General features: G+C 43.0%; 1 protein-coding gene across 1 annotated transcript in view; it reads left to right on the top strand.

Moving 5' to 3' along the window:
• Positions 1-24,742, top strand: part of ZC3H6 (zinc finger CCCH-type containing 6) — a gene marked incomplete at both ends in the record, with an annotated part of 43,209 nt that overhangs the window by 5,146 nt on the left and 13,321 nt on the right. Inside the window, 3 exons of the mRNA XM_080711442.1 lie at positions 14,192-14,372; positions 17,008-17,130; positions 21,624-21,861. Of these exons, the coding sequence (XP_080567568.1) occupies positions 14,192-14,372; positions 17,008-17,130; positions 21,624-21,861 (542 nt within the window). The remainder of the gene's footprint in view (positions 1-14,191; positions 14,373-17,007; positions 17,131-21,623; positions 21,862-24,742) is intronic.

Raw genomic sequence — 24,742 nt, 5'->3', positions numbered from 1 at the left:
GTGGGAAAACCCAAAACTGTTGTACTAATATAGATGAAAGGCGATGATGGCTCACATTGGGTAAGGATGGTTGGATTTTGGTAGTTTAATTGGGGATAGAACCAGTAAGATGCGCAGGTAGGAAGGATGAACCAAAGGTCCTATCACAGTCTAGACATCAGCTGAGGAAGGCCTGATCAAAGGCATTGGCCGTGAGGGAGCAGATGCAGATACAGTCATGAGTTATTTCTTAGCATTAATAGAGTTGGGGATAACTAGCCAGGAGTTTCTAGCTGAAAGTTCGTTGAAATGAACGAGATCATCCAGGTAAAAATGTGTCACAGGCTTTGGAGAAAAGAACAGAAGGTCTAAAAGCCAAAGGAGGAGAATGCTCCGAGGGAGGGAAGATCTCAGAACAGTAAAGGGGGGGGGGGGAAAGGTAAAAAAAAATCAGTCACTGGATATAAATTGTCCTAAATTAGCTCAGTTTAATATATGAAAGGATGCAGGGTTTACAAACCAGCGGCCTTCAGGCCCAGAGTCTGCACATGCCATTGTTTGCTTGGTAGGACATTTTGAAATACTGGTGCTTGCTGGGCATGATGGTGCATGCCTATAGTCCCAGTACTTAGGGGGCTGAGACAGGAGGATCGCAGGTTCAAAGCCAGCCTCAGCAACGTAGGTTTTCAGCAACTCAAACAGGGCCTTAGGAAGACCCTGTTTCAAAATAAGAAAGAAAATAGGGCTGAGGGTGTAACCCAGAGGTAGAAGGACCCTGGATTCCATCCCCAGTACCACACACATGCGCGCGCACACACACAAAAAAAAGAAAAAAAATATTGGTGCTTGACTCCTCTTACAAGACGCACTGTGCTCTCCATCCTCCAGTCTACCACTTGCACGCACTCCACAGACTCTTACCCGGGTGTGCTTTGCTTATGTCGGTGGCCTGCCTGACCAGCATAGACATTTTGAGTTTGTGAGACCTTTGTCATGGAGTTTTTACCTGGTCAGACTCGCTGCCAAAAACTTTCACATGGGTGTGTGACCTTGAATTCAGTGGGTCACAGCTTCGATCCAGGCTGCCCAATGTACCTTTGTGCATCCATGCCCACGGTCAGCATGCAGCCAGTGGCCCTGTGTTCACCTTTTCAGATTCAGAAATGGATCGATTTGAGACTTGCAAATGGAAAGTCGTGCTCAAAACTATTAACAGTGGCTAACGTTTGTCACTTGGTGTGACAGGTGCTCTTTTAGTTGCTTTGTGTGATTATCACAACCACTCTAGGAAGAAGGTCCTATTACTAGTCTGCCTTTTAACAATGAAACAAATATGAAGAGATTGTAAATTTCCCAAGGTCACAGAGTAAATGGGTGGGAACTCAAGTAATGTAACTTTGGAGCCCTCACTTTCATGGAAGAGTGTCCCCATCATGGGAGTCCTACATGAGAATGCTAGCTTATTATGGAGACTGAAGCCTAGATGTTTGCATCAGAGGGCATTCTCTTCATCTAGAATGCGGTAGGGAAACCAAATCAAGAGTTGTCTGAAGAGCAGAAGAACATGGGACCAGACCAGGGAGCGGGCTGGCCACGACTGAAAGTGTAGTGGCATCGGGCTCTCGTGCGGGGCGTCCTTAGCGTGAAGCGGCTCCCTGCAGTCCGCCTTGCGGGGCGGGCTGTCGTTGCCCCGGTGGTGCTCTCGCTGGCACTGGTGGCGCTGGTCAGGGCGCTTCCTTCTCGCCTCACTGCTGGTCAGCGCTCTTGTGTTAATACCGGTAATGCAGTTCAACTGTGTGCTCCCCACTGTATGTTAATACCTTAAGCTTAGTTCTCAGCTTTCATGTGGCCCTGTGTGTCTAACCTCCTCATATCTGTTATGGCTTTATTTCTTTGGGCTTTATTGCTGACTTTGGAAGATCTTGGTCCCAGTGTATTTTGAGGGCTGGCGGGGTTCTGGGAGATGTTTGTTGACTACTCATGCCATGTACCAACCAAGACTAGTCATTAAGTGACTTTAGCAAGAACCGTTTTAGCAGATTATTATGACTTCAGGCAAAAAACAAGCTTTCTCTATTATAAATGGCTTTGTGTGTTTTTGTTGGTTTTTGTGGTACTGGGGATTGCACCCAAGGGCATTCTTTTTCTGAGCTACGCCCCTGTTTTCTTTTTTAAATTTTGAAACAGGGTCTTCCTAAATTGCTGAGGGTTTGCTAAATTTCTGAGGCTGGCCTCAAACCTGCAATTTCCTGCTTCAGCCTCCCAAGTACTGAGATTGCAGGCATATTCCACCACGCCTGGCTTGTTTTGCTTTGTTTTGAATGTGAATTCTAGCTTAGCATTAATATTTATGTTTTAACACTTAGACTTTCATAAGTCAAACCCACATTCTTTTTTTTTTTTTTTTTTTTTTTGCGGGTCTGGGGATGGAACCCAGGGGCATTTGACCTCCGGGCTACACCCCCTGCCCTATTTTTTATTCTTTATTTTGAAACCGGGTCTCACTGAGTTGCAGAGGGCCTCACTAAGTAGCTGAGGCTGTCCGCGAACCGCGATCTTCCAGGTCTCAGCCTCCCGAATGCTGGGATTACAAGCGTGCACCACCACGCCCAGCTCCAAACCCACATTCTTGAGTGAAAAATAAATGACCCAAATCCCAAGTCGTTTTTAAATAGAATCTTAAATTTATTATCATTAAAAGTATTAAGAGCAGGTATTAGTATCTTCATTTTGTAGTTTAGCTAGCAGGCTAAGTGACATATGAGATGACTAAGCAGCTGAGTGAGGACTACGACCTACCTCAGGCACTCAGTTCCAGTCCCCTTTTCATTACTCCAAAATGATAGTTGCTCTGAAATCAGACTAGAGATATTGCCTAGAATATCAGACACCTATGAAAGTTTTGGGTTATGGGGATGTTACTGAATCATAGGTTTTATCCTAGTTTATTATAAGTATCTTATAGGACACTTTTTAAATTTTTAAAGTATTAAAAATTGAATTTATAAAGAATGCCAGGCGTGGTGGCACAGGCTTGTAATCCCAGTACTTTGGAGACTGAGACAGAGGAGCGGAGGTTCGCAACCAGCCTCAGCTACTTAGGCCCTCCGCAACTTAGACGCTGTTTCAAAATAAAGAATAAAAAATAGGGCTAGAGGTGTAGCTTGGAGATAGAATGCCTCTGGATTCAATCCCCACTACTGCCCCCCAAAAAGAATACTTACTAATTTTCATATCAAGGTTGTTTTTGTTTTTGTTTCGCGGGTCTGGGGTGGAACCCAGGTCTCACTGAGTTGCAGAGGGCCTCATTAAGTAACTGAGGCTGTCTGCGAACTGTGATCCTCCGGTCTCAGCCTCCCGAATCCTGGGATTACAAGTGTGCGCCACCATGCCGGGCTTTTTTTTTTTTTTTTTTTTTTTTTAGTGGTTGAATCTAGGGGCATTCTACCTCTGAGATACACCCCAAGCCCTATTTTTTTTTATTCCTTATTTTGAAACAGGGTCTTGCTAAGTTGTGGAGGGCCTCACTAAGAAGCGGAGGCTGGCTAAGAACCTATGATCCTCCTGTCTCAGCCTCCCAAGAACTGGGGTTACAAGCCTGTACCACCATGCCTGGCTTTTCATATTATATTGTAAGAGAATATGAAATCAATTAGATCTAGCTAACTTAGATCTGAAAATTTTTAGCTATAGAGAACAAGAATTCTGCGGTATATTATTTTCAGCTATTAAGAGAATTCATGGGAACTGCATAAAGAACTAATAACCCTTTTTTACTTGAAATTTTCCTGACTGCTGGCAATTGACAATAAAATATTGTTAGATCACTGGTGCTTGTGTGTGGGGTTGAGTTCTTTATAAATTTTGCTATTAGACCCCCTAAGGGTGATTGTGGGTTGAGTTCTACATTCTTAAAAGGTATAAGAGTATGTTCTGATTTTTTTTTTTTTTTTTTTTTTTGGTGGTACTGGGGGTGGAACCCAGAGGCTTTCTACCTCCAGGCTATACTCCCAGACCTATTTTATACTTTATTTGGAGACAGGGTCTCACTAAGTTGCTGAGAGCCTCACTAAGTAGCTGAGGCTGGCTTCAAACTTGTGTGATCCTCCTGTCTCAGCCTCCCAAGTGCGGGGATGACAAGCGTGCGCCACCACACCGGCCTTAATATTTTATATAAACAAAATGGAAGTAAATAACCCTTTGATAGAAGAAATGCAAACATATTTTGGCTGTATATATATTGTACCAAATTACCCCTCCCCATTTTTTAAGACCACGTGGCCAAGTGTGAAAAATGATATTTGGCCAAAGCTGGAGCTGAAATCACAGAGTAAATTTCTGGCATATGTGAAGAAATTTAATTTTGTTTATCCCTGAGGTTCTTATAATTTGCTGTTGAAATTTTTAGTAACTTCAGTTTAAAAGGACACAGTACAATAGTGATAATTTCTTCTTTTCTTTTCTTTTTTTTTTTTTTTTTTTTTTTTTTTTTTGCGGGTCTGGGGATGGGATCCAGGCGCATTCAACCTCCAATCTACACCCTCTGCCCTATTTTTTCTTCTTTATTTTGAGACAGGGCCTCACTAAGTTTCAGAGGGCCTCACTAAGTCGCTGAGGCTGTCTACGAACCGCGATCCTCCTCTTTCAGCCTCCCGAGTGCTGGGATGACAGCCGTGTGCCACCGTGCCCGGCTCAGTAGTGACCATTTCTAAGTGCTGCCCTTTGCTAGACTGTCCCTGGAATATTTGTTTTAATGCATATCATCGGTATATAGAGGATCATTTCACTTGAGGCAGTGAAACACACGATAGTGGAAGAACTTTTTTCCTGTAACACCTTTGCACACATGCACCCGCATGTGTGTGAGTGTGTGTGTGTCTGTAGACACATAATAATATCTGGATAAAAATGATTGTTACATATATGTTATGATTATATTATACTTTGGAGATTTTTCACATTCTACCTGAGCTATACCCCAGTCCCATTTTATTTTTATTTTGAAACAGGGTCTCACTAAGTTGCTGCTGGTCTCACTAAGAGGCTAGTGTTGAACCCCAACCCTCCTGTCTCAGCCTCCCAAGTTCTAGAATTACAGACACATGCCACCATATCTGGCTCCTCATGAAATTTTGAAGTGGCAAAGTTAACATTTTTTCTTTAATTCATCCACAAAAAAAAAATGAAGGATTCTCAAATAAGATTTTTTTCTTGAAAGATTTGTAGACTAAAATAACTTTTAGTTAAACATAGTCTTTAGGACTGATTTTCTTTAGTCTTAGGAAAACTAGTATACCAGAAAATTGGATAAATTAGAATTATAATTTATAATATCTATTATTCTGCTTTGTATTTTCATTAAAATTATGACCATCAGCTGACAAAGGATGCAATAGTTTTCCTAAAGTTGTTAGCTAGTGCAACTATATTGCATTTTTTATTTGCCTATTTAAAAACTCAACTTGTTTTTTGCATAAAATATCTTTAATAATGATTACTTATGACATTTTCCTCTTGCATTAATGTATACTTATTCCTCCTCTATTGGTAAAACTTTGACATACAAAGCACACAAAGATTTTTATTCCAAGTTGTACCTAAAGCCTCTTAATTTGAAAATGAATATTCAGATACTAGTCATAAATCTGGATGGCATGGCTTTTCATATTTGATCCTATTACACTCGTTAGATGTAATGGTAACAAAAGGATCAGGCAGTCCTTGGTCACGTGACACGCAGGGTACCAGACATGACCTGTGGAGCCTGCTCACTTGAGAAACACGCTTCAGCCGATAGGGGCTGACATGGAACGTTTCCTTAAAAATCTCCCCCACCACGCCTCGGATCCTGGAGTCCCCGAACCTCAGAATTACAGTCGCTACTATCAGATGCTGGGTTTGGGTATTGGATGCTTACAGACTAAATTTAATCCCTTTGGGGATATTTCTAGGTGACAGGCAATTTCATCTGGCTCATTGTAGAGTTCTCTAATGAGTATTTCTAGAAAACCATTATATAAAAATGTAGAAAGCACTGTGTGTGTGCGTGCGTGCGTGCGTGCGTGTGTGTGTGTGTGTGTGTGTGTGTGAAAGACTAGGGATTGAACCCAGGGGTCTCTGAGCGCCACCCCCAGCTTGATTTATTTTTTTATTCTTTATTTTGAAGCACTATCTCACCAAGTTGCAGAGGGCCTCACAAGTAGCTGAGGCTGGCTGCGAACCTGTGATCCTCCTGCTCAGGCCTCTGAAGTACTAGGATTACAAGTGTGTGCCACCGTGCCCAGCCTTAGTCTGTCTTTAATGGCATAAGAAAGAAATATTTGAGGGATTGTGTGGCTTTTCTTCATTGATGTTAAATGTATAAGCTTAAGTACATATTTGAAAGTTATTTCCTGGATTAATGCACAGCAGTACTTCTATCACCTCCTGGAGAATAAAGTCAGGGATTTAGGCATTAATATTTTTTGTTATCAGAAACCAATTTTATCAGCCGGGTGGTACACGCTTGTAACCCCACCTTGGGAGGCTGAGACAGGAGGATCGCCACTTGCGGACAGCCTCAGCTACTTAGTGAGGCCCTCTGCAACTTAGTGAGACCCTGTTTCAAATAAAGAATAAACAACAACAACAACAACAACAAAAATAGGGCAGGGGGTGTAGCTCAGAGGTAGAATGCCTCTGGGTTCTATCCTCAGACCCCCACCCCCAAAAGAAACCAATTTTATCAAAAACATTTTTGAAAGAACTCTTTGTAAATAAAATGCATAGCATACCTTCTTGTTTTCTGAAAGTTTCTGATTTTTCCTTTTTCAGTTGCGTCTTACATCTCAAAATTAGAGGTTTGTGGCATATTCCTGTGTAAACGAATCTCAGCCTTAGCTTTATCTTAATCTCTAGTATTTTAGCTATAACTTATTTACATTTTATACTTGTTTTAATAAAAGTCTCTATAAGCACCTTTCTTGGAATAATACATATGCCACCAGCTCTTACCAAAAAAAAAAAAAAAAAAAAAAGTGAAGTTGAACTGCTTGCTGGGTTAGAAATTAATTCAGTGTGTCTCTATACTTAATGCAGAAGTAGATAAAGAGAAAACTAAAAACTTTTTTTTTACATAGAGGGAGGAGTTCTAGGTATTAAAATTATATCTGGGCATGGTGGCTCACAGCTGTAATCCCAGTACTTGGGGACCTGAGATGAGAGAATTTTAGGTTCATGGCCAGCTTCAGCAACTTAGACTCTGTCTCAAAAATAAAAAATAAGATAGATCTGGGGGTATAGCTCAGCAGAAAGTCTGTGGATTCAAACCCCAGTATCTAAAAATAAAAATGCAGTAAAATTCTGATTGGTTTATTTAGGAACTATAAGTTTCCGCTGTTGATATTTTTCTATGTCACAGAGCACAGGTATTGCTTAAAAAAAATCTAAGGTAAGCCAGGCCAGTTGGTGCACATCTGTAATACCAGTACTTGGGAAGCTGAGACAAGTATTGCAGGTTCAAGGTAGCCTCAAAACTGAGTGAGGCCCTCAGCATTTAGTGAGAGCTTGTTTCAAGCCAGGCGTGGTGGCACCTATAATCCCAGTACTTGGAAGGCTGAGACAGGAGGATGGCAGGTTGGAAACCAACCTTAGCAACATAGCAAGACCTAGTGAGACCCTGTTTCAAAATTTAAAATGGGCTGGAGTGTAGCTTAGAAGTAGAAAGCACTTGAGTTCAATTACCAGTGCCTCCCACCCCCACACACATAAAAAAAAAAACTCTTTCAGCCAGGCATGCATGGTGGTGCACACTTGTAATCCCAGTACTTGGGAGGCTGAGATAGGAGGATCGCAGTTTTATAGTCAGCCTCAGCTACTTAGTGAGGCCCTCTACAACTCAGTGAGACCTCGTTTCAAAATAAAGAATAAGCCTGGGGGTGTAGCTCGGAGTTAGAATGCCCCTGCGTTCAATCCCTGGTGCGCCCCCCCCCCACATCTGTTTCAAAGTAAAAAATTAGGGGATTTGGGGGTGTAGCTAAGAGGTAGAATACCCTTGCGTTTAAGCATCAGTAGAAAAAACGGTCCAAGGTAGGATATGTAGGTCTGTGAGGGTCAGGGACTTAAATCAGCACCTTGCGCACACACCAACACCCTGGTTTTATTTTAAATTCCCTGCAGTTGGTTCTCCCTTAATCCTATAGATGTGGAACAAAAGGTCGCATGTTCATTCCTAGATGGGAAGTCTTTGTAGAGCTGTAACTGAAGTCTGCATTTATCTTAACTGGATATCAGAGTCCCTTATTTTCTTTCCATTACAAAATAAAATTTTTTCTACCATCAATGAAATAGCAGTTCTGTGACAGTATATGTGACTCTGGAGATGAGGTGCTGGGAAGCTGAGACAGAAGTAACCATGGTCTTATACGTGAATGCTGGGAGGCACGTCACTGATGGCCAGAGAAGACCCCGCACTTCGGCCAGGAGATCAAGTATCACGTCTTGGAGTCTGTTCCGGTAGCCAAGATGTGTCTCTCGTTTTGACTCTAGATTGGGCAGCCTGCCCTGTGGTATTATTCTGCACACAGTAGAAGTATTAGCAGTATTTCATCTTTCTTTGGCTGTTAGCAAGAATTCTAGGGATTACTCTTTATGTGTAACCACTTGGATCAGTGATTTTACTTTGTTGTATTTCTAAGGCTTTACGGTTTGATTTACCATTTCAATCAATGTTACAAAATTTTGATAAGTTTTCAAGTTATATGAGTCTCATCCAAGAAGATCAGTGTCCTTTCACACACTCCCAGAGAAGCACTTCTGATATGTAAATAATAGTCTAATCATTGCGTTGTTACGTAGTGTTATTATATAACGAGTTATTATGCAGGTTTTTTCTCCCTCCCTCCCTCCCTCCCTCTCTCTCTCTCTCTTTCTTTCTTTCTTTCCTTCCTTCCTTCCTTCCTTCCTTCCTTTGCGTTAGTGACTGGGGATTGAACCCAGGGGCTACACCCCCCAGCCCTTTTTTTTTTTTTTTTTTGAAACAGGGTCTTGTTAGGTTGCTGACAGTCTCGCTAAATTACTGAGGTTGATCTTGAACCCACTATCTTCCTGTCTCAGCCACCCAAGTACTGAGATTTTAGGAGTGTGCCACCACACCCCATGCCCAGCTGCACATTAGGTTTTGATGAAACAGATGTTACTGATTCAAGAAATAGGCATGGTGGCACACGTCTAATCCTAGTGCTTGGGAGGCTGAGGCAGGAAGATTACAGTTTTTTTTTTTTTTTTTTTGGTGGTACTGGGGGGTGGAACCCAGAGGCTTTCTACCTCTGGGCTATACTCCCAGACCTATTCTTTTTTTAAATATTTTATTTGGAAACAGGGTCTCACTAAGTTGCTGAGAGCCTCACTAAGTAGCTGAGGCTGGCTTTGAACCTGCGCGATCCTCCTGTCTCAGCCTCCCAAGCAAAGCATGTGCCACCACGCCCGGCGTGATTTGTTTTGTTTGGTTTGGTTTGGTGGTACTGGGATTCCTGGAAACCCTTCTACCTCCAGGCTACATTCCCAGACCTATTTTATTCTTTTTTTTATTTGGAAACAGGGTCTCCTAAGCCGGCGTGGCTGGCTTCGAAGCGCGGGGATTACAAGCGTGCGCCACCACACCCGGCAAGGTCACAGTTTTGAAAGCCAGCTTCAGCAATTTAGTGAGACTGTCAGTAACTTAGCAAGACCCTGTTCAGAATAAAAAAATAAGAAGGACTTGGATGTAGTTTGGCGATAGAATGCCATGGATTTAATCCCCATTTACACACACACACACACACACTAAAAGTGGCACAGTGGTGCTTGCATGCGATTCTAATAATTGCGAGGCTGAGAAGGATCACAGGCTTGAGGCCAGCACATGGTAAATTAGACTGTTTCAAAAAGGGGCCAGGAAGCCGGGCGTGGTAGTGTACACTTGTAATCCCTGCGCTTGGGAGGCTGAGACAGGAGGATTGCACGGCTTTGAAGCCAGCCTCAGCTACTTCGTGAGGCTTCCAGCAACTTAGGGAGACCCTGTTTCCAAATAAAATATAAAAAAGGTCTGGGAGTATAGCCCAGAGGTAGAAAGCCTCTGGGTTCCACCCCCAGTACCACCAAAAAAAAAAGGGGGGGGGCAGGAAACCAGGTGTGGTAGCACATGCTTGTAATCCCAGTACTTAGGAGGCTGAGACAGGAGGATCGCAGGTTCTTGGCCAGCCTCAGCTACTTAGTGAGGCCCTCTGCAACTCAGTGAGATCCTGTTTCAAAATAAGGAAGAAAATAGGGCTGGGAGTGTGGGTCAGAGAGGAGAATGCCCCTGGGATCCATCCCTGGTACCACAAAAGGGGGGGCACAGGTGTAGCTCAGTGGTAGAGTACCCCTGGGTTCAATTCCTCAGTACCACACTACCACACACACAAAAAAATCTTGTAATACATGTAACTAAAGTGAAATGGAGCTCTCAGTGGTCTCCAGTTGAGATACCTCACGTAGAATTAAGTGAAAATGGCAAAGGTCATCACAGGACTCTGTAGGATGTTAGGCTACTTAAAATGTACAAGAGTGTACTAAGTCCTTCCGGAAGGACTCTGCATTTGGGCTGAGTGTTGACAGATCCTGACATTGGCTTGAAGAGTGAAGCCAAGTCAGAATCGCCACAGCTACCGATGCTCAAAGGGCTGAGTCCGGCTGCTGCATTCCAGAGCTGGGAGAGCGTGTGGCACGGGCAAGCATAAGAGCACTTTGACGGCTGCAGGTGTGCTCAGGCTTTACCTTTATTTGTCACGGGAAGCATTCTGAAGTAGTAGAGTGACTGAAGCCGGGCCTGGTGGTGTACACCTGGAATCCCAGAATTTAGGAGGCTGAGACAGAATTGCAGGTTCCAACCCAGTCTTGGCAAATTAGCAAGCCCCTCAGCAACTTAGAAAGCTTCTATTTCAAAGTAAAAAATAAAATGGGATTCTAGGCTTAGCTCAGCCCCTGGATTCCATCCCCAGTACAAGAAAGAGGGGGAGAAAGAATAACTGAAATAAGTAAAATAAGCCATCCAGGATATAAATATTCAAGGTCCCAATCTGGAGATAAACATGCAATCTTACATAAGAACTTATGTCAGGTAGTTCTTTCATGGCCCCATTATGACCAGACTGTGTTTTTTTGGAGAAAAGAGACTAGTCATAGAAGAACCTAAACCCAAGCAAGTTATCTGTCTGGCATGCTGCAGGGCCAGTCAGTAAGATTCAGATCGTTTATACAGTGCACAGACCACAAAGGTCTGCTGAGATGGTGTCAGCTCCTCGTGCGCTGCTCCTCCAGGACTGCACTGAGACCAAAGGGGCAGGCAGTTGGCAGCCCGCACGCGGAGCTATTTCCATACTGTAGCTAACGTCTGCTGTTGTTGCTTGTACTGGAGATTGAACCCAGGGGCATTCTACCTCCAAGCTATACCCCAGATCGCTTCCTCTCTCTCTCTCTCTCTCTCTCTCTCTCTCTCTCTCTCTCTCTCTTTCTCTCTCTCTCTCTCTCTCTCTTTTTTTTTTGGTGGTATTGGGGTTCCTGGTAACCCTTCTACCTCCAGACTACACTCCCAGACCTATTTTGTATACGTTTTTTATTTGGAAACAGGGACTCTTAAGCCAGTGTGACTGGCTTCGAACCTGCGCGAGCCTCCTGTCTCTGCCTCCCAAGCGTGGGGATTACAAGCGTGCGCCACTATGCCAGGCGTCCTCTCTCTCTCTCTCTCTCTCTCTCTCTCTCTCTCTCTCTCTCTCTCTCTCGGTACTGGGGTTCCTGGAAGCCCTTCTACCTCCAGGCTACACTCCCAGACCTATTTTATACTTTTTTTTTTTTTTTTGGAAACGGAGTCTCTTAAACCAGCACGGCTGGCTTCGAACCTGTGCGATCCTTCTGTCTCCGCCTCCCAAGCGCGGGGATTACAAGCGTGCACCACCTCGCCCGGTGTTATCTCTTTTTTAAAACAGTGTCTCACCAAGTTGCTGAGGCTAGTCTTATACCCGTGATTTTCTTGTCTCAGCCTCCCAAGTACTGGGATTACAGGTGTGTGTCACCATGCCCAGCTTAACTAAAGATGTGTTCAGCCTGCAGCTGCATCGTCAGGAGCAGGGCAGGTGGTAAATCTCAGACATCTTTGGAAGCAGGGAAGGTGGGTGAGAAACTGCTCGCTGCAGCTCTCATGGAACACAGAGGTGGTGAGAGAGAGGCTGGCAGAAGTCTCACAAGCCTGCTTGGCACCCCGTGTTCTGGGACCCAGGGTGTCTGTGCCGGAGCTGGCCTGTGTGTCCTGCTGGGACATGCAGGCCTTGGGGGCCAGCGCAAAGCTGTTTTCTGCCTCATCACCCATGTAAGGGAGGAACAGCATGAACTTGCGTAAAAGCATGAAAGGGAAGGGTCGTGAGTGGTTTTAGGATAAGTACTAAGTCTATTAGGTTGTCTGCTTCTGGACTGAAGAACTAGCCAGTCACACGTACGTTCTCAAAACGTCATATTTTGTAGTGATCATAGCATCTTTTTTTTGTGTGTGTGGGTCTGGGAATGGAACCCAGGGGCATTCGACCTCTGAGCTACAGCCCCTGCCCAATTTTTTTTATTCTTTATTTTGAAACTGGGTCTCACTAAGTTACAGAGGGCCTCACTAAGTGGCTGAGGCTAACCGCAAACCGGGATCCTCCGGTCTCAGCCTCCTGAATGCTGGGATGACAAGCTGCGCCCCAGGCCCGGCTTTGATCCTAGCATCTTAACTGAGGAGCTTGTATCCATAATGTCTTTGTGATGCCGTCCATCAGGAGTGCCCGTATAGTCTTTACTGAGACTTTTGTGTTTCTTCTAGAAGACTCAGTGTCTGATCGTACTTGTAGCCGGAACCTTTAGGCAGACGTAAGAAAAGGCAGACACTCCCGTGGAGGTGCTGAACAGTTCAGGCTCATTTGTTTTAATAGCCAACAATATCAGGACGGCAAAACTAGAGTCCTCTGTTGTAACATACTAACTTTTGACGATTTAGTGAGCATTTGCCTTCAAAATAAGAACATATCATAGGCAGCGAGGTTACTGTCCAATTTTAGAGTCTCTATCCATAGCATATTATGAGTTTTTCCACTTGTTTCTGATCTAGATATTTAAACCTAGAAGAAAATAATTTTATACTTTCTTTTTTGCAGTACTGGGGATGGAACCCAGAGGCATTCTACCTCTGAGCTAATCCCCCAGCCCTATTTTTTATTCTTTATTTTAAAACAGGGTCTCACTGAGTTGCAAAGGGTCTCATTAAGTAGTAGCTGAGGCTGGCCAGGAACCGCGATCCTCCTGTCTCAGCCTCCCAAGCGCTGGGATTACAAGTGTGCACCACCACGCCTGGCAGATTGCTTTTATTTTAAAACTATTAATAGCTGCCTGTAGGCCACTAAGTTAAGAATTCTTTCTTATTATTAGGGTGTTTCCTCAGTATTTTACTTTAGCTTATTGTTTTCCCTTGAAGGTGTTTAATAGATGGTGGCTATGGTAATATTTTTGGATAACACCGTATCATTGTTTGTTCATTTTAGGCAAGTAAGTGATCTTAACCTGAATTGGAGTTCGGCAGACTTTGGCTGCTTAGAGTTATTCTCACATTTTTAGAGGTTTTTGTCTTTTAAAAGAAAAAAATGATGAATTAAAAAAAACATATATGGCCTGCAAATGTAAAATGTATCTGGCTGTTCATAGAAAAAACTTTCAGTCCTTTGTCTATTTGAGTAAAAGTTTGTGTGTGTGATACTGGGGGTGGAACTCAAAGGCCTTCTACCTCCGGGCTCTACTCCCAGACCTATTTTATGTTTTATGTGGAAACAGGGTCTCACTAAGTTGCTGAGAGCCTCACTCAGTAGCTGAGGCTGGCTTCGAACCTGTGCGATCTCCTGTCTCAGCCTCCCAAGCGCAGGGATGACAAGTGTGCGCCGCCACGCCCGACTTTATTCTTCATTTTGAAACGGGGTCTCACTGAGATGCAGAGGGCTTGAGTCGCTGAGGCTGGCCACAAACCTGTGATCCTCCTGTCTCAGCCTCCCGAGCGCGGGGATGACAAGTGTGTGCCACCACGCCTGGCTTGAGTATAACTTTAAGTATTGACACATGTCTTTTTTCTTCTGAAAGCATTTCTGTAAGGTTTGTTTTAGGACTGACATTTGAAAATTAAAGTTTTCACTGTCTTCTACAGAGAAGATGATGAGTTAGAAGATGGTGAAATAGACGATGCGGGATTTGAAGAGACACAAGAACAGGGAGCAAAAGAGGATGAGAAACAGAGAAATGAGGAAGCCCACAGGAGATCAAGGAAAAAACACAGGAAGGAAAGGGAGAAGAAAAAGTCCAAAAGGAGGAGGCATGAGAAACATAAGGTTAGTTAGAATCTGCTCACCATTCTTTTGGTAAATCTTCATGAAACACAAGTATAGAAAGTTAGAAAAATTATAATCATTGCCTCTTTTCTAATGAAATGTATAGATTAGATATTTTTATTTCAGCAAGTAACAAATTTTCTAAGCATAGGAATTTTATGAATTATTTTAAAATAATAAGGGCCAGGCCTGGAGCCTGCCGTGGGGTGAGGCCGGGTCTGGAGCCAGCGAGGCCGGGCCCGAGCCTGTTGTGCGGCAGGCCTGGAACTCGGCCTGCTCCACAGCAAAGGGCCAGCGGGTTTCTTCCACTGTGTGGCCAGGAGGCACTAGAAGCTGCCGCTGCCTCACCTCATCTCAGCAGATTTCCAGATCCAGTGACCTCTGTTAAAAAAACTGGTTGTGAGTGGATCATCCTGTCAGAGTTACTCACCTTGTGGCTTTCAGGTTTTCAGTAAGTGGGAATAAGTGTGGAGAAATAGAAGATCTGATATATTGTTGGTGGGATTGCAAGTTGGTGCATCCACTTTGGAGAACAGTATAGAAGATCCTCAGAAGAAGGAAAATTAACTTACCATATGATCCAGCAAGACCACCTCTGGGTGTCTACCAGAAAGAATGAAAACCAAAACACCAAACTAATGCATGAGCAACCATGGTCATAGCTGCACAGTTCACCATTGCCAAACTGTGGAACCAGCCAAGATGTCCTTCAGCGGATGAGTGGATTTCAAAACTATGGGATATGTACACAGTGGAATTTTGCCCAGCCATAAGGGAGAAAAATTATGGCATTTACAGTGAAATGTCACAAAAAATAAGAAATCAGATGCTTTTCTTAATGTGCAAAATATTAGGGAGAAATGGGTAACAGGAGGAAGTCTAGATGAAGAAGGAACCCTACAGAGGAGCAATGAGGGTGACCTATCTGAGGGCATAAGAGGGAGGATAAGGGAAACTCTTTAGAGCACAGGATGTACTTAAACACATCAAAGTCAATCAGGAAGCCAGGCATGGGTAGGAGGGTAAGGGGTTAGAGGTTGGGTAGGGGCTCATTGGGTGATGTGTGCATGTATATCTCCACACTTTTTTTTTTATCCCATTGAGATGTATGACTATAATGGACCAATAAAAGTTTGTTAAAAAATAATCAAGCCGGGCGTGGTGGCGCACGCTTGTCATCCCCGCGCTTGGGAGGCAGAGACAGGAGGATCGCGCAGGTTTGAAGCCAGCCGCGCGTGCTGCTTAGGAGACCCGGTTTCCAAATAGAAATATAAAATAGGTCTGGGAGTGTAGCCCGGAGGTAGAAGGGCTTCCAGGAAACCCAGTACCACCAAAATCATCATCCTCATCATCAAGGCAAATCTTAATGTAGATTAAAAATAATCTTTTCTGGATGGAAGATTGCAGGCAGGGATATCAGAAGATTAAGGAAAGAAAGTTTTACCTTCGTGATACAGATGAGCAGCTTGAGCCTTGTCCATGTATTCCCCAATTTCATTCGTTCGCCTGGATTCGCCTTGCTTACCATGGACAGCTCTGTGCTGTAGACTGGGGTCAGAGCAGTGAACTGATGTTTGTTTTTACAGGAAGTGCATGGAAATGGAAAGGGGAGAGGCAGGAAACAAAAGCGAACGCTCTCAAGGAACCAGCAGCGTGCTCGCTGGAGAAGCCTGAGAGGGCGGGAAGAAGGCGGGCCTGGGCTGGCAGCCACCGTGCCAGGGCAGTTCTTGAAGCTCCCTGAACGTCCGCCATAGCAGTTAGGCTGGCACAACCAAAGACTTATCGACAGCAGCCTCAAAAATTGAAAAAGGCATTCCCACAGACCTCAGAAGTAAAACAGGTGGAAACAAAGCAGCAGCAAGAGCAGTGCGGAGCCGACCGCTGTGGAAGGGAGCACGGACCGCAGAGAGGCTTCCAGAAAACAGGCGGCAGGGCTCGTCTCAGGAGGAGCCCCGCGCAATGCGGAAACACGCTTCATGGGCCTGACATCGGCCACAGAACTCGAGGGGCTTTACTAGTTCTAGCTCCATTTGAATATAAGGCCACTACAGAAAACTGGATGGTGCTCGAGTGGGCCTACTGAACTCATACCAATCAACCAAATCTCTCCTCTGAGCAAGTAACTGTGGACGTGGAGTCCGCATTTAAGCACAAGGATGCCAGGACCAAAGAAAAATGATGAGCTAGCAAACGGGAGAAGAGAGCGGGGGGCTGACTCCGAGGGGCTGCACATGGCTTTGGATACTTCGCACTGATAACAGAAGACACAACCCTGACCCTTACAGCTCGGAGTCTTGGGTGATGAGAAGCCAGCGGTGCTTCCTTCAAGATTATCTAAAACATAAGATCATTTCAGAGTCCGAGGGACCTCTGCTTGAAGTCCTTGGGCCAAACGGATGATGAAAAAGTTGTTCCCATAAAGTCCCTGAGCAAAGGGGAAGAAATACTTTCCCTCCAGAAAGCCTCAGAGTGGGGTGATGGTGGCCTTTGGAACAAGAATTTTTCAGTTAAATTTAAGGTTCTACTAGAATAATATAATCTGCTTGTTGGCATGTCTGACTAACACAAGCTTATCTAGTCACTAGTTAAGTTTCCTTCTTTCTGCACACGTAACATTTATTTTCTCTCCTTTCAGCATAATTCTCCATCTAGTGATGACAGTTCAGAGTACAGCTTTGACTCAGACGTTGAACGTACAGAAAGTTCCCATAAAAAAAGGTCTGGTTACTACAGGGATTATGACATCCCATTTTCTCAGGTACTATTGCTTTTACCATAACAAAACTTACGTGACAAAAATATATCATTTTAGCCTCTTTTAAGTGTGAAACTTAGTGGCACTAATTATATTCTTGATGTTTAACCATCACCACCATCCATCTCCAGAGGTTGGTTTGTTTGTTTGTTTGTTTGTTTGTTTGTTTTTGTGGTGATACTGGGGTTCCTGGAAACCCTTCTACCTCAGGGCTACACTCCCAGACCTATTTTGTATTTTTATTTAGAAACAGGGTTTATTTATTTATTTATTTGGTGGTACTAGGGTTCCTGGAAGCCCTTCTACCTCCGAGCTACACTCCCAGACCTATTTTTACATTTTTATTTGGAAACAGGGTCTCCTAAGCCAGCGCGCGGGGCTGGCTTCGAACCTGCGCGATCCTCCTGTCTCCGCCTCCCAAGCGCAGGAATGACAAGCGCGCCCGCCGCGCCCGGCTCTCCAGAGTTTTTTGAGCATCCTAAACAGAAATGCCATACCTGTGAAGAGGTGACGCCTCCTTCCCCTCGCTGCCAGTTGTGGGCAACACTATTCTAACTGAAGTCTATAAACTTGCCTATTCTAGGTACCTTTACACTGTGGAATTATACAGAATTTATCTCTTTGTCTGGTTTGTTTCACTTAGCATGTCTCCAAGGTCCATCCATGTTGTACCATGTATTAGAATTTGATTCGTGTGTGTGTGTGTGTGTGTGTGTGTGTGTGTGTGTGTGTTTGTTACTGAGGACTGAACCCTGGGACATCCTACCTCTGAGCTACACCTACAGTCCTATTTTATTCTTTATTTTGAAACAAGGTCTCACCAAGTTGCTAATAGCCTCATTAAGTAGATTAGGCTGGCCTTGATCTAACTTGTGATCCTCCTGTCTCAGCCTCCCAAGTACTGGGATTACAAGTGTGCTCCACTACGCCTGGCTAATTTCATTCTTTTTTAAGGTTAATATTTCATTGTAGCTGGCATGGTGGCACATGCTTGTAGTCCTAGTACTTGGGAGGCTGAGACACGAGGACCACAGGTTTGAGGACAGTCTCAGTAAGTAGTGAGACTCTCACCAACCTAGCAAGACCCTGTTTCAAAATAAAAAAGGTCTAGGGGTGTAGCTCGGAGGTGGCATGCCCCCAGGTTTAATCTCCAGTGCCACACCCACAAAAATTTCATTGTAGTTAAATACCACGTTTTGTTTCTGCATTTATCTCTTGGTGGATATTTGGGTTGCTGTTTATGAACATAGGTGCACCGTTCCCCTCAGAATCCTTTCCGTTCACTGAGGCGTATACCCAGGAGTGGGGCTGTGGGGTCGTGGGCCAGACTTTTCCATAGAGGCTGCACCACTTTACACCCCATCAGGGATGTAAACTTTACGATTCTTGACAATACTTGCTGTTTTCCTTTTCTCAGGAAACAAAGTGGGTATGACGCAGGGGATCATTATGGTTTGGGGCTATTGCCTTTTAAAGGGAAAAACAAAACTTTGATTTGTATTTTTTACTTTCTGGTATTTTGAAACAAATGTTTTGGTGTAGATAGGCAGTTCCAAATCTTTGAAATAAAGAATACATTGTGTTTGCTAGGGCTGCCATTTACACACAGGCTGCATGGCTTAAGCCATTGTCATAGCCAGGAAGGCTGGGGTCCAAGGTCAAGGTCAAGCACCTGAGAAAGGCGCTGCTTTGCACGCCCGCACGGCCCTGCTCTCCTAGTGCACGCAGGTTTCCCTTCTGAGGACGCCAGTCATGTTGGATCATTCATTTAACCACCTCTTTAAAGACCCATCTCCAAATAGAGTCACATTCTGAGGTACTGGAGTCGTTAGGGCCTTGACGTGTGAATTAAGCAGGTGTGGGGGTACAGTTCAACCCACCGCACCAGGAAATGCGGTAGTGTGGAATTTTGAAGGTGGGTAACATTAGCCTTTTCAAATGCAAAAATTATTTGAGATGTTTTAAACAGAAAATAATTTAAAACAACATGTTAGCCGGGCGTGGTGGCACACGCCTATAATCCCCGCTTGGGAGGCAGAGACAGGAGGAGCCCGAAGCCGCCTCGGCTCTAGTTAAGACTCTGTTCAGGCCTGGGAGTATAGCCCAGAGGCAGAAAAGCCCCTGGGTTCCACCCCCAGGACCACAAACAAAGTTATATTTTACATCTTTCTTAAACTTATTGCATTGGCTGAACAAAATCCTTGTTATAAAAATTATGATTCTAAGCCGGCGCGGTGGCACATGCTTGTAATCCCCGCGCTTGGGAGGCGGAGACAGGAGGATCGCGCAGGTTGAAGCCAGCCGTGCTGGCTTAGGAGATTCTGTTTACAAATAAAAATATAAAATAGGTCTGGGAGTGTAGCCCGGAGGTAGAAGGGCTTCCAGGAACCCCAGTACCACCAAAAAACAAACAAACAAACAAACAAACAAACAAACAAACAAACAAACAAGGAATAAATAGTTCTGGGGGCGTAGCTCAGAGGTAGAGTGTCTCTGGGTTCCATTCCCAGAACTGCGGGGGGGGAAAAAATGATTCTGTGCTGGTAACTATGCCGTTATTTCTGTCTAGAAGAGCTCTGTTTTTTCTCCTATTTTGATAAAGCCAATCTCTTGTGAGTTTAGAAATCAAATTACTGTGTTTGTGAAGTTATTTTTGTATTCTCTCCATTGCCTTCTTTAGAGTTGGAGTTGCTAAATAACCATTAAAAATGAAATTATATTAAGTTGTCTTTTTTAATGTTTGAAAAATATACTTTAGTTGATAATTTTTCTAGCTAGGTAAATATTAGAATATTAGAATACATAGTATTAGAATTCTACCTAGATAATTTAGAATGATTTAAAATTCATTACGCAAATGATGAAGCACTGAGTTTTTCTAAATATTCAAGTTACAATTATATTTTTTCTTTTTTTATTATAAAATGGTCAGAGGATATGCTAGAACTAATAAAAATACTTTAATGAATATTATAATTATTATCGTTCTAGGATTAAATTATGTTGTTAATTTTCCCATGCTTTAGTAAGGAAGCAGTAAAATTGTTGGATAAACAGTTTCTAATGAGTAGTTTTGCACTATTGGGGAAATCTCTTTTTTTTATTAAACCTTAGATATAAACATTTTCTTCTTACAAAACTTACCACAAATGCAGTTTTTATTCAATATAATGTCATTTAAGCATTTTCAACATTAGGAGAACATATAAATATATATATATATATTTTTTTTTGCGGTACTGGGGATGGAACACAGGGACATTCTACCTCCGAGCTATACTCCCGGCCCTATTTTTTAGTCTTTTTCTTTTTTGAAACAGGGTCTGACTGAGTTGCGAAGGGTCTCACTAAGTAGCTGAGACTGTTGGCGAGGTGCGATCCTCTGGTCTCCGCCTCCTGAATGCTAGGATTATAAGTGTCCGCCACCACGACCAGCAGGAGAATATATAAATATTTTCCTATACTTCCCCCCAAGTTATTTTACTATCTTATTTTCAAAAAGGCCTTTTCAGCTGGACATGGTGGTGCACACTTATAATCCTAGCATTCAGGAGGCGGAGATCAGAGGATTGCAGGTTTGAAGCCAGCCTCGCAACTTAGCAAGGCTTTCCACAACCTAGTGAGACCCTGTTTCCAAATAAGAAATAAAATCAGGCTGGGGTATAACTTGGAAGTAGAATGCCCCTGTGTTCAATCCCTGGTACCAAAAAAAAAGCCTTTTGATTTTTTTTTTGGAGAAGGAATTATTTTTGTATGATGGTGTAGATTTTAAAGTATTTCTGTGTATATGGATATTGAGACATAAAACATACAAAAAAGCTAAAGAGCGTGGTAGCCCACATTTGTAATCCCACTACTTGGGAGGCTGAGACAGAAGGCTAGTCCATGGCTAGCCTCAGCTACTTAGTGAGGCCCTTAGTGTTTCAAAGTAAAAAATTAAACAGGGCTAGGGATATAGCTTGAAGGTAAAATGCCCTGGGTTCAATCCCCAGCACTAAAAAATAAATAAATAAAATAGGAAAGCTAAAGATTATAATGTTTTTTAACAGATATATTTTTATTTTATTTTATGTGGTATTTGGGATGGAACCCAGGGGCATTCTACCTCTGAGCTACACCCTCAGACCTATTTTTTTATTCTTTATTTTGAAACAGGGTCTCACTGAGTTGCAAAGGACCTCACTAAGTACCTGAGGCTGTCCATGAACCACGATCCTCCAGTCTCAGTCTCCTAAACGCTGGGATTACAAGTGTGCACCACCACGCCAGCTTCATTTTTTTTATTATAATGTTTAATAATATCAGAATAGCATTTAGCCTTTTGAATATTTTATTAAATAGTGTCATAGATAATTATTAATCTAGACTCAGAACTAATTGTCTGTCCTCCTCTGTTTTTTCCTCAACTTTCTGGGAGAAAAAACAGATGTCTGTGTTACTATCAACTGCTATCTAAAATTGGAAAATCCTGCTAATGATTGCTCATTTTCACTTAGCATGGACATATATCAGGAAGCTACATGACATCAAAGAAGAGTGAACATAATAAGAAATTTAAGAGTAAAGACTATGATGAGTACAGCACCTACAGCGATGATAACCTCGGCACCTACAGCCAGGAAACAGAGGAAGATTACCCCAGTCAGCCGAGACAGTACAGACCAGGGAAAGAAGCCTCCAGCTCAGCTTCGGGGTCCTCAGGAAAGGCGCAGAGAGTGAGAGGAGCTCAGCAAGGTAAGTTTGGGATTGCAGCTGCTTGAGAAGTCAGAGCCTGGAGGAGACCGCGAGGTGCCAGCCCTCGGGAGTGCACTAGCCACTTCTCAGCGTCTGCTCGTGCCCATGGTACCTACGTTTATTTTTTATTTTCCTTTTTTTTTTTGTAGACCTTGAGGACACAAATCTAAAAATATTTCAATCTGTATATCTTTATATTTCAACCAGAAAGATATTCTGTGATTTTTAAAGCATATGAAATATAACAAGTTTTTAGGCTTTCCTCTCCTTTTCACATGTCAGTATATAGAGTTATTTCTGTTTTTGCTGTATTACTTTATATTTTAGACCAATTAAGACAGAATATTGGAAAGTTTACATTTTAAAATACAGTGATCATCTTTGCTATGCAAATGTTCATGGGGCTGTGGAGATCCTTTAAGACTGAAAATAAGAACAGAATCTAAAGGGATTTATGTAGCAACCACTTATTTTTCCGTTGTATTGAGGTAGATGGGCCCTGGCCTCCAGAGACCAGCCCAAGTTGCCAGCTAGCAACAGGAGATAAACTGGGGTCAGGTTAGGCTCAAACCAAGCTTAGCGACTGGCTGGCCACACAGACCTGCTTCACAGCAAGGCCGAGGTGAGTGCAGCTCTGCCGCGCTCTGTGTGGCCACCCCTGAATTTGTTTTAATACAGGAGTCAGGCCTAAGTAAATTTTGTTATTTCTGTGGCTTTATTTTTTCTTGATTTTATAGAAAAATTCTTTTGAAAAGTATAAGTCTAGACTTAAAGAGAAAGGATTTTATCACCCTGTAGTCTGTTCGTAGGAGTGACCCCCTTGCAGAAGATGGCTAATGGAGAGATGACTTGCTCACCCATTTCACTTGGGATTTCCTTTCAAGCTCTTCCTTGTTTGCCTTTCTAAAGAACTGAGCATTTCCTTTTATTTTTGATATTTACTTTTTCTTCTTGAGTTATGAAAATGATATATATGCCCAAGTGCGAAAAACTTTTCTTGTCTAGAAAAGATAGTCTAGCAGTGATCAAAGATAAAACAAAAAACTATTAGGCTTTTTACCGAAGATAATTATTATGCAGAGATAATTATTGTTTTGAGCGTACATTCTTCTAGAATTTTTATGACCATTATTTTCAACAAAGAACTATATATATTTTTCTAACTTGATTCCCCTTCACTCTAAGGTATATCTCAGTCACTCTTAAGTTGATGAATTGGTAACATCTACTCAAGCCAACATATCACAATTTAACTTACCAAATTTTAGTTTTGTTTGTAGTATAGTTACTTACATGGCTTTTAAGTTGCATCCAGTTGTTGTTTTTCCAGTTCTATGATTGACTCTGTGATAAACATATTTATCCATACTCAGAAAACATCTTTTTTTTTTTTTTGCGGGGCTGGGGCTGGAACTCAGAGGCATTTGACCTCCGAGCTACATCTCCTGCCCTATTTTCTATTCTTTATTTTGAAACAGGGTCTCACTGAGTTGCAGAGGGCCTCACTAAGTAGCTGAGGATCCACGATCCTCTGGTCTTTGCCTCTCAAATGCTGGGATTACAAGTGTGCGCCACCGCGCCCAGCTCCAGAAAACATCTTGGCAAATATTTTTTCTTAAAAATAAGTTACGCCGGGCGCAGTGGCGCACGCTTGTAATCCCCGCGCTTGGGAGGCAGAGACAGGAGGATCGCGCAGGTTCGAAGCCAGCTGCGCGCTGGTTTAGGAGACCCTGTTTCCAAATAAAAATGTAAAAATAGGTCTGGGAGTGTAGCCCGGAGGTAGAAGGGCTTCCAGGAACCCCAATACCACCAAAAAAAAAAAAAAAGGTATTACAGCTGGGCGTGGTGGCGCACGCTTGTAATCCCCGTGCTTGGGAGGCTGAGACAGGAGGATAGCGCAGGTTCGAAGCCAGCCTCAGCTAGTTAGTGAGGCTCTCAGCAACTTAGTGAGACCCTGTTTCAAAAATAAAATATAAAATAGGGCTGGGACTATAGCCCGGAGGTAGAAAGCCTCTGGGTTCCACCCCCAGTACCACACACAAAAATAATAATGTTACAAGTGGGGCATCAAGGCCCATGCTTGTAATCCCAGCATTTGGGAGGCTGAGACAGGAGGATCGCGGTTCGCAGACAGCCTCAGCTACTTAGTGAGGCCCTTTGCAACACAGTGAGACCCTGTTTCAAAATCAAGAATAAAAATTAGGACTAGGTATGTAGCTCAGAGGTAGAATGCCCCTGGATTCCATCCCCAATACTGCCATAAAAAAAGTTACAAGAAGCAGAAGTAGATTTTCAAAGTCAAAAGACATAGCCAGGTTGATTGTGGTGGTACATACTTAGGAGGCTGGGACAGGAAGATTGCAGGTTTGCAACCAGCCTCAGCAATTTAGTGAGGGCCTCCAAAACTTAGTGAGACCCTGTTTCAGAATAGGGTTGGGAGTATAGCTCAGAGGTAAAATATCCCTGGGTTCCATCTAGTACCATAACAAAAGACATAGCCACATATTTGAAGATTTTTTATCTGTATGCTAAGTGGATATCCATAAAGGTTATGTTCCAATTTATAACCACACCCCTCACCAGGTATAAATATGCACATTTTTCTAAATCCCTACCAACAATGACTTTTATTTTTCCTGGAGGTAAAAATTGATATGTTATTTTAGTTTTGTGGTTTTTAAGGTTATTAGAGGACTTACTTGTTTACTATGACTTTGGAAAAATGAGATATTTTATTTTGTATTATAATTTACCATCTTAACATATAAATTTCTTAAATTGGAATATCTTTTTATTTATTTACTTAGCAGGTCTGGGGATGAAACCCAGGGGAATTCAACCTCAGAGCTACACCTCCTGCCCTGTTTTTTATTCTTTATTT

Source organism: Muscardinus avellanarius (genome assembly GCF_963383645.1).
Source record: "Muscardinus avellanarius genome assembly, chromosome: 15".
In the NCBI taxonomy this organism is placed as follows: domain Eukaryota; kingdom Metazoa; phylum Chordata; class Mammalia; order Rodentia; family Gliridae; genus Muscardinus; species Muscardinus avellanarius.
The sequence above is the reverse complement of the archived record's forward strand: the minus strand, read 5'-3'. Positions and strand labels throughout refer to the sequence as shown.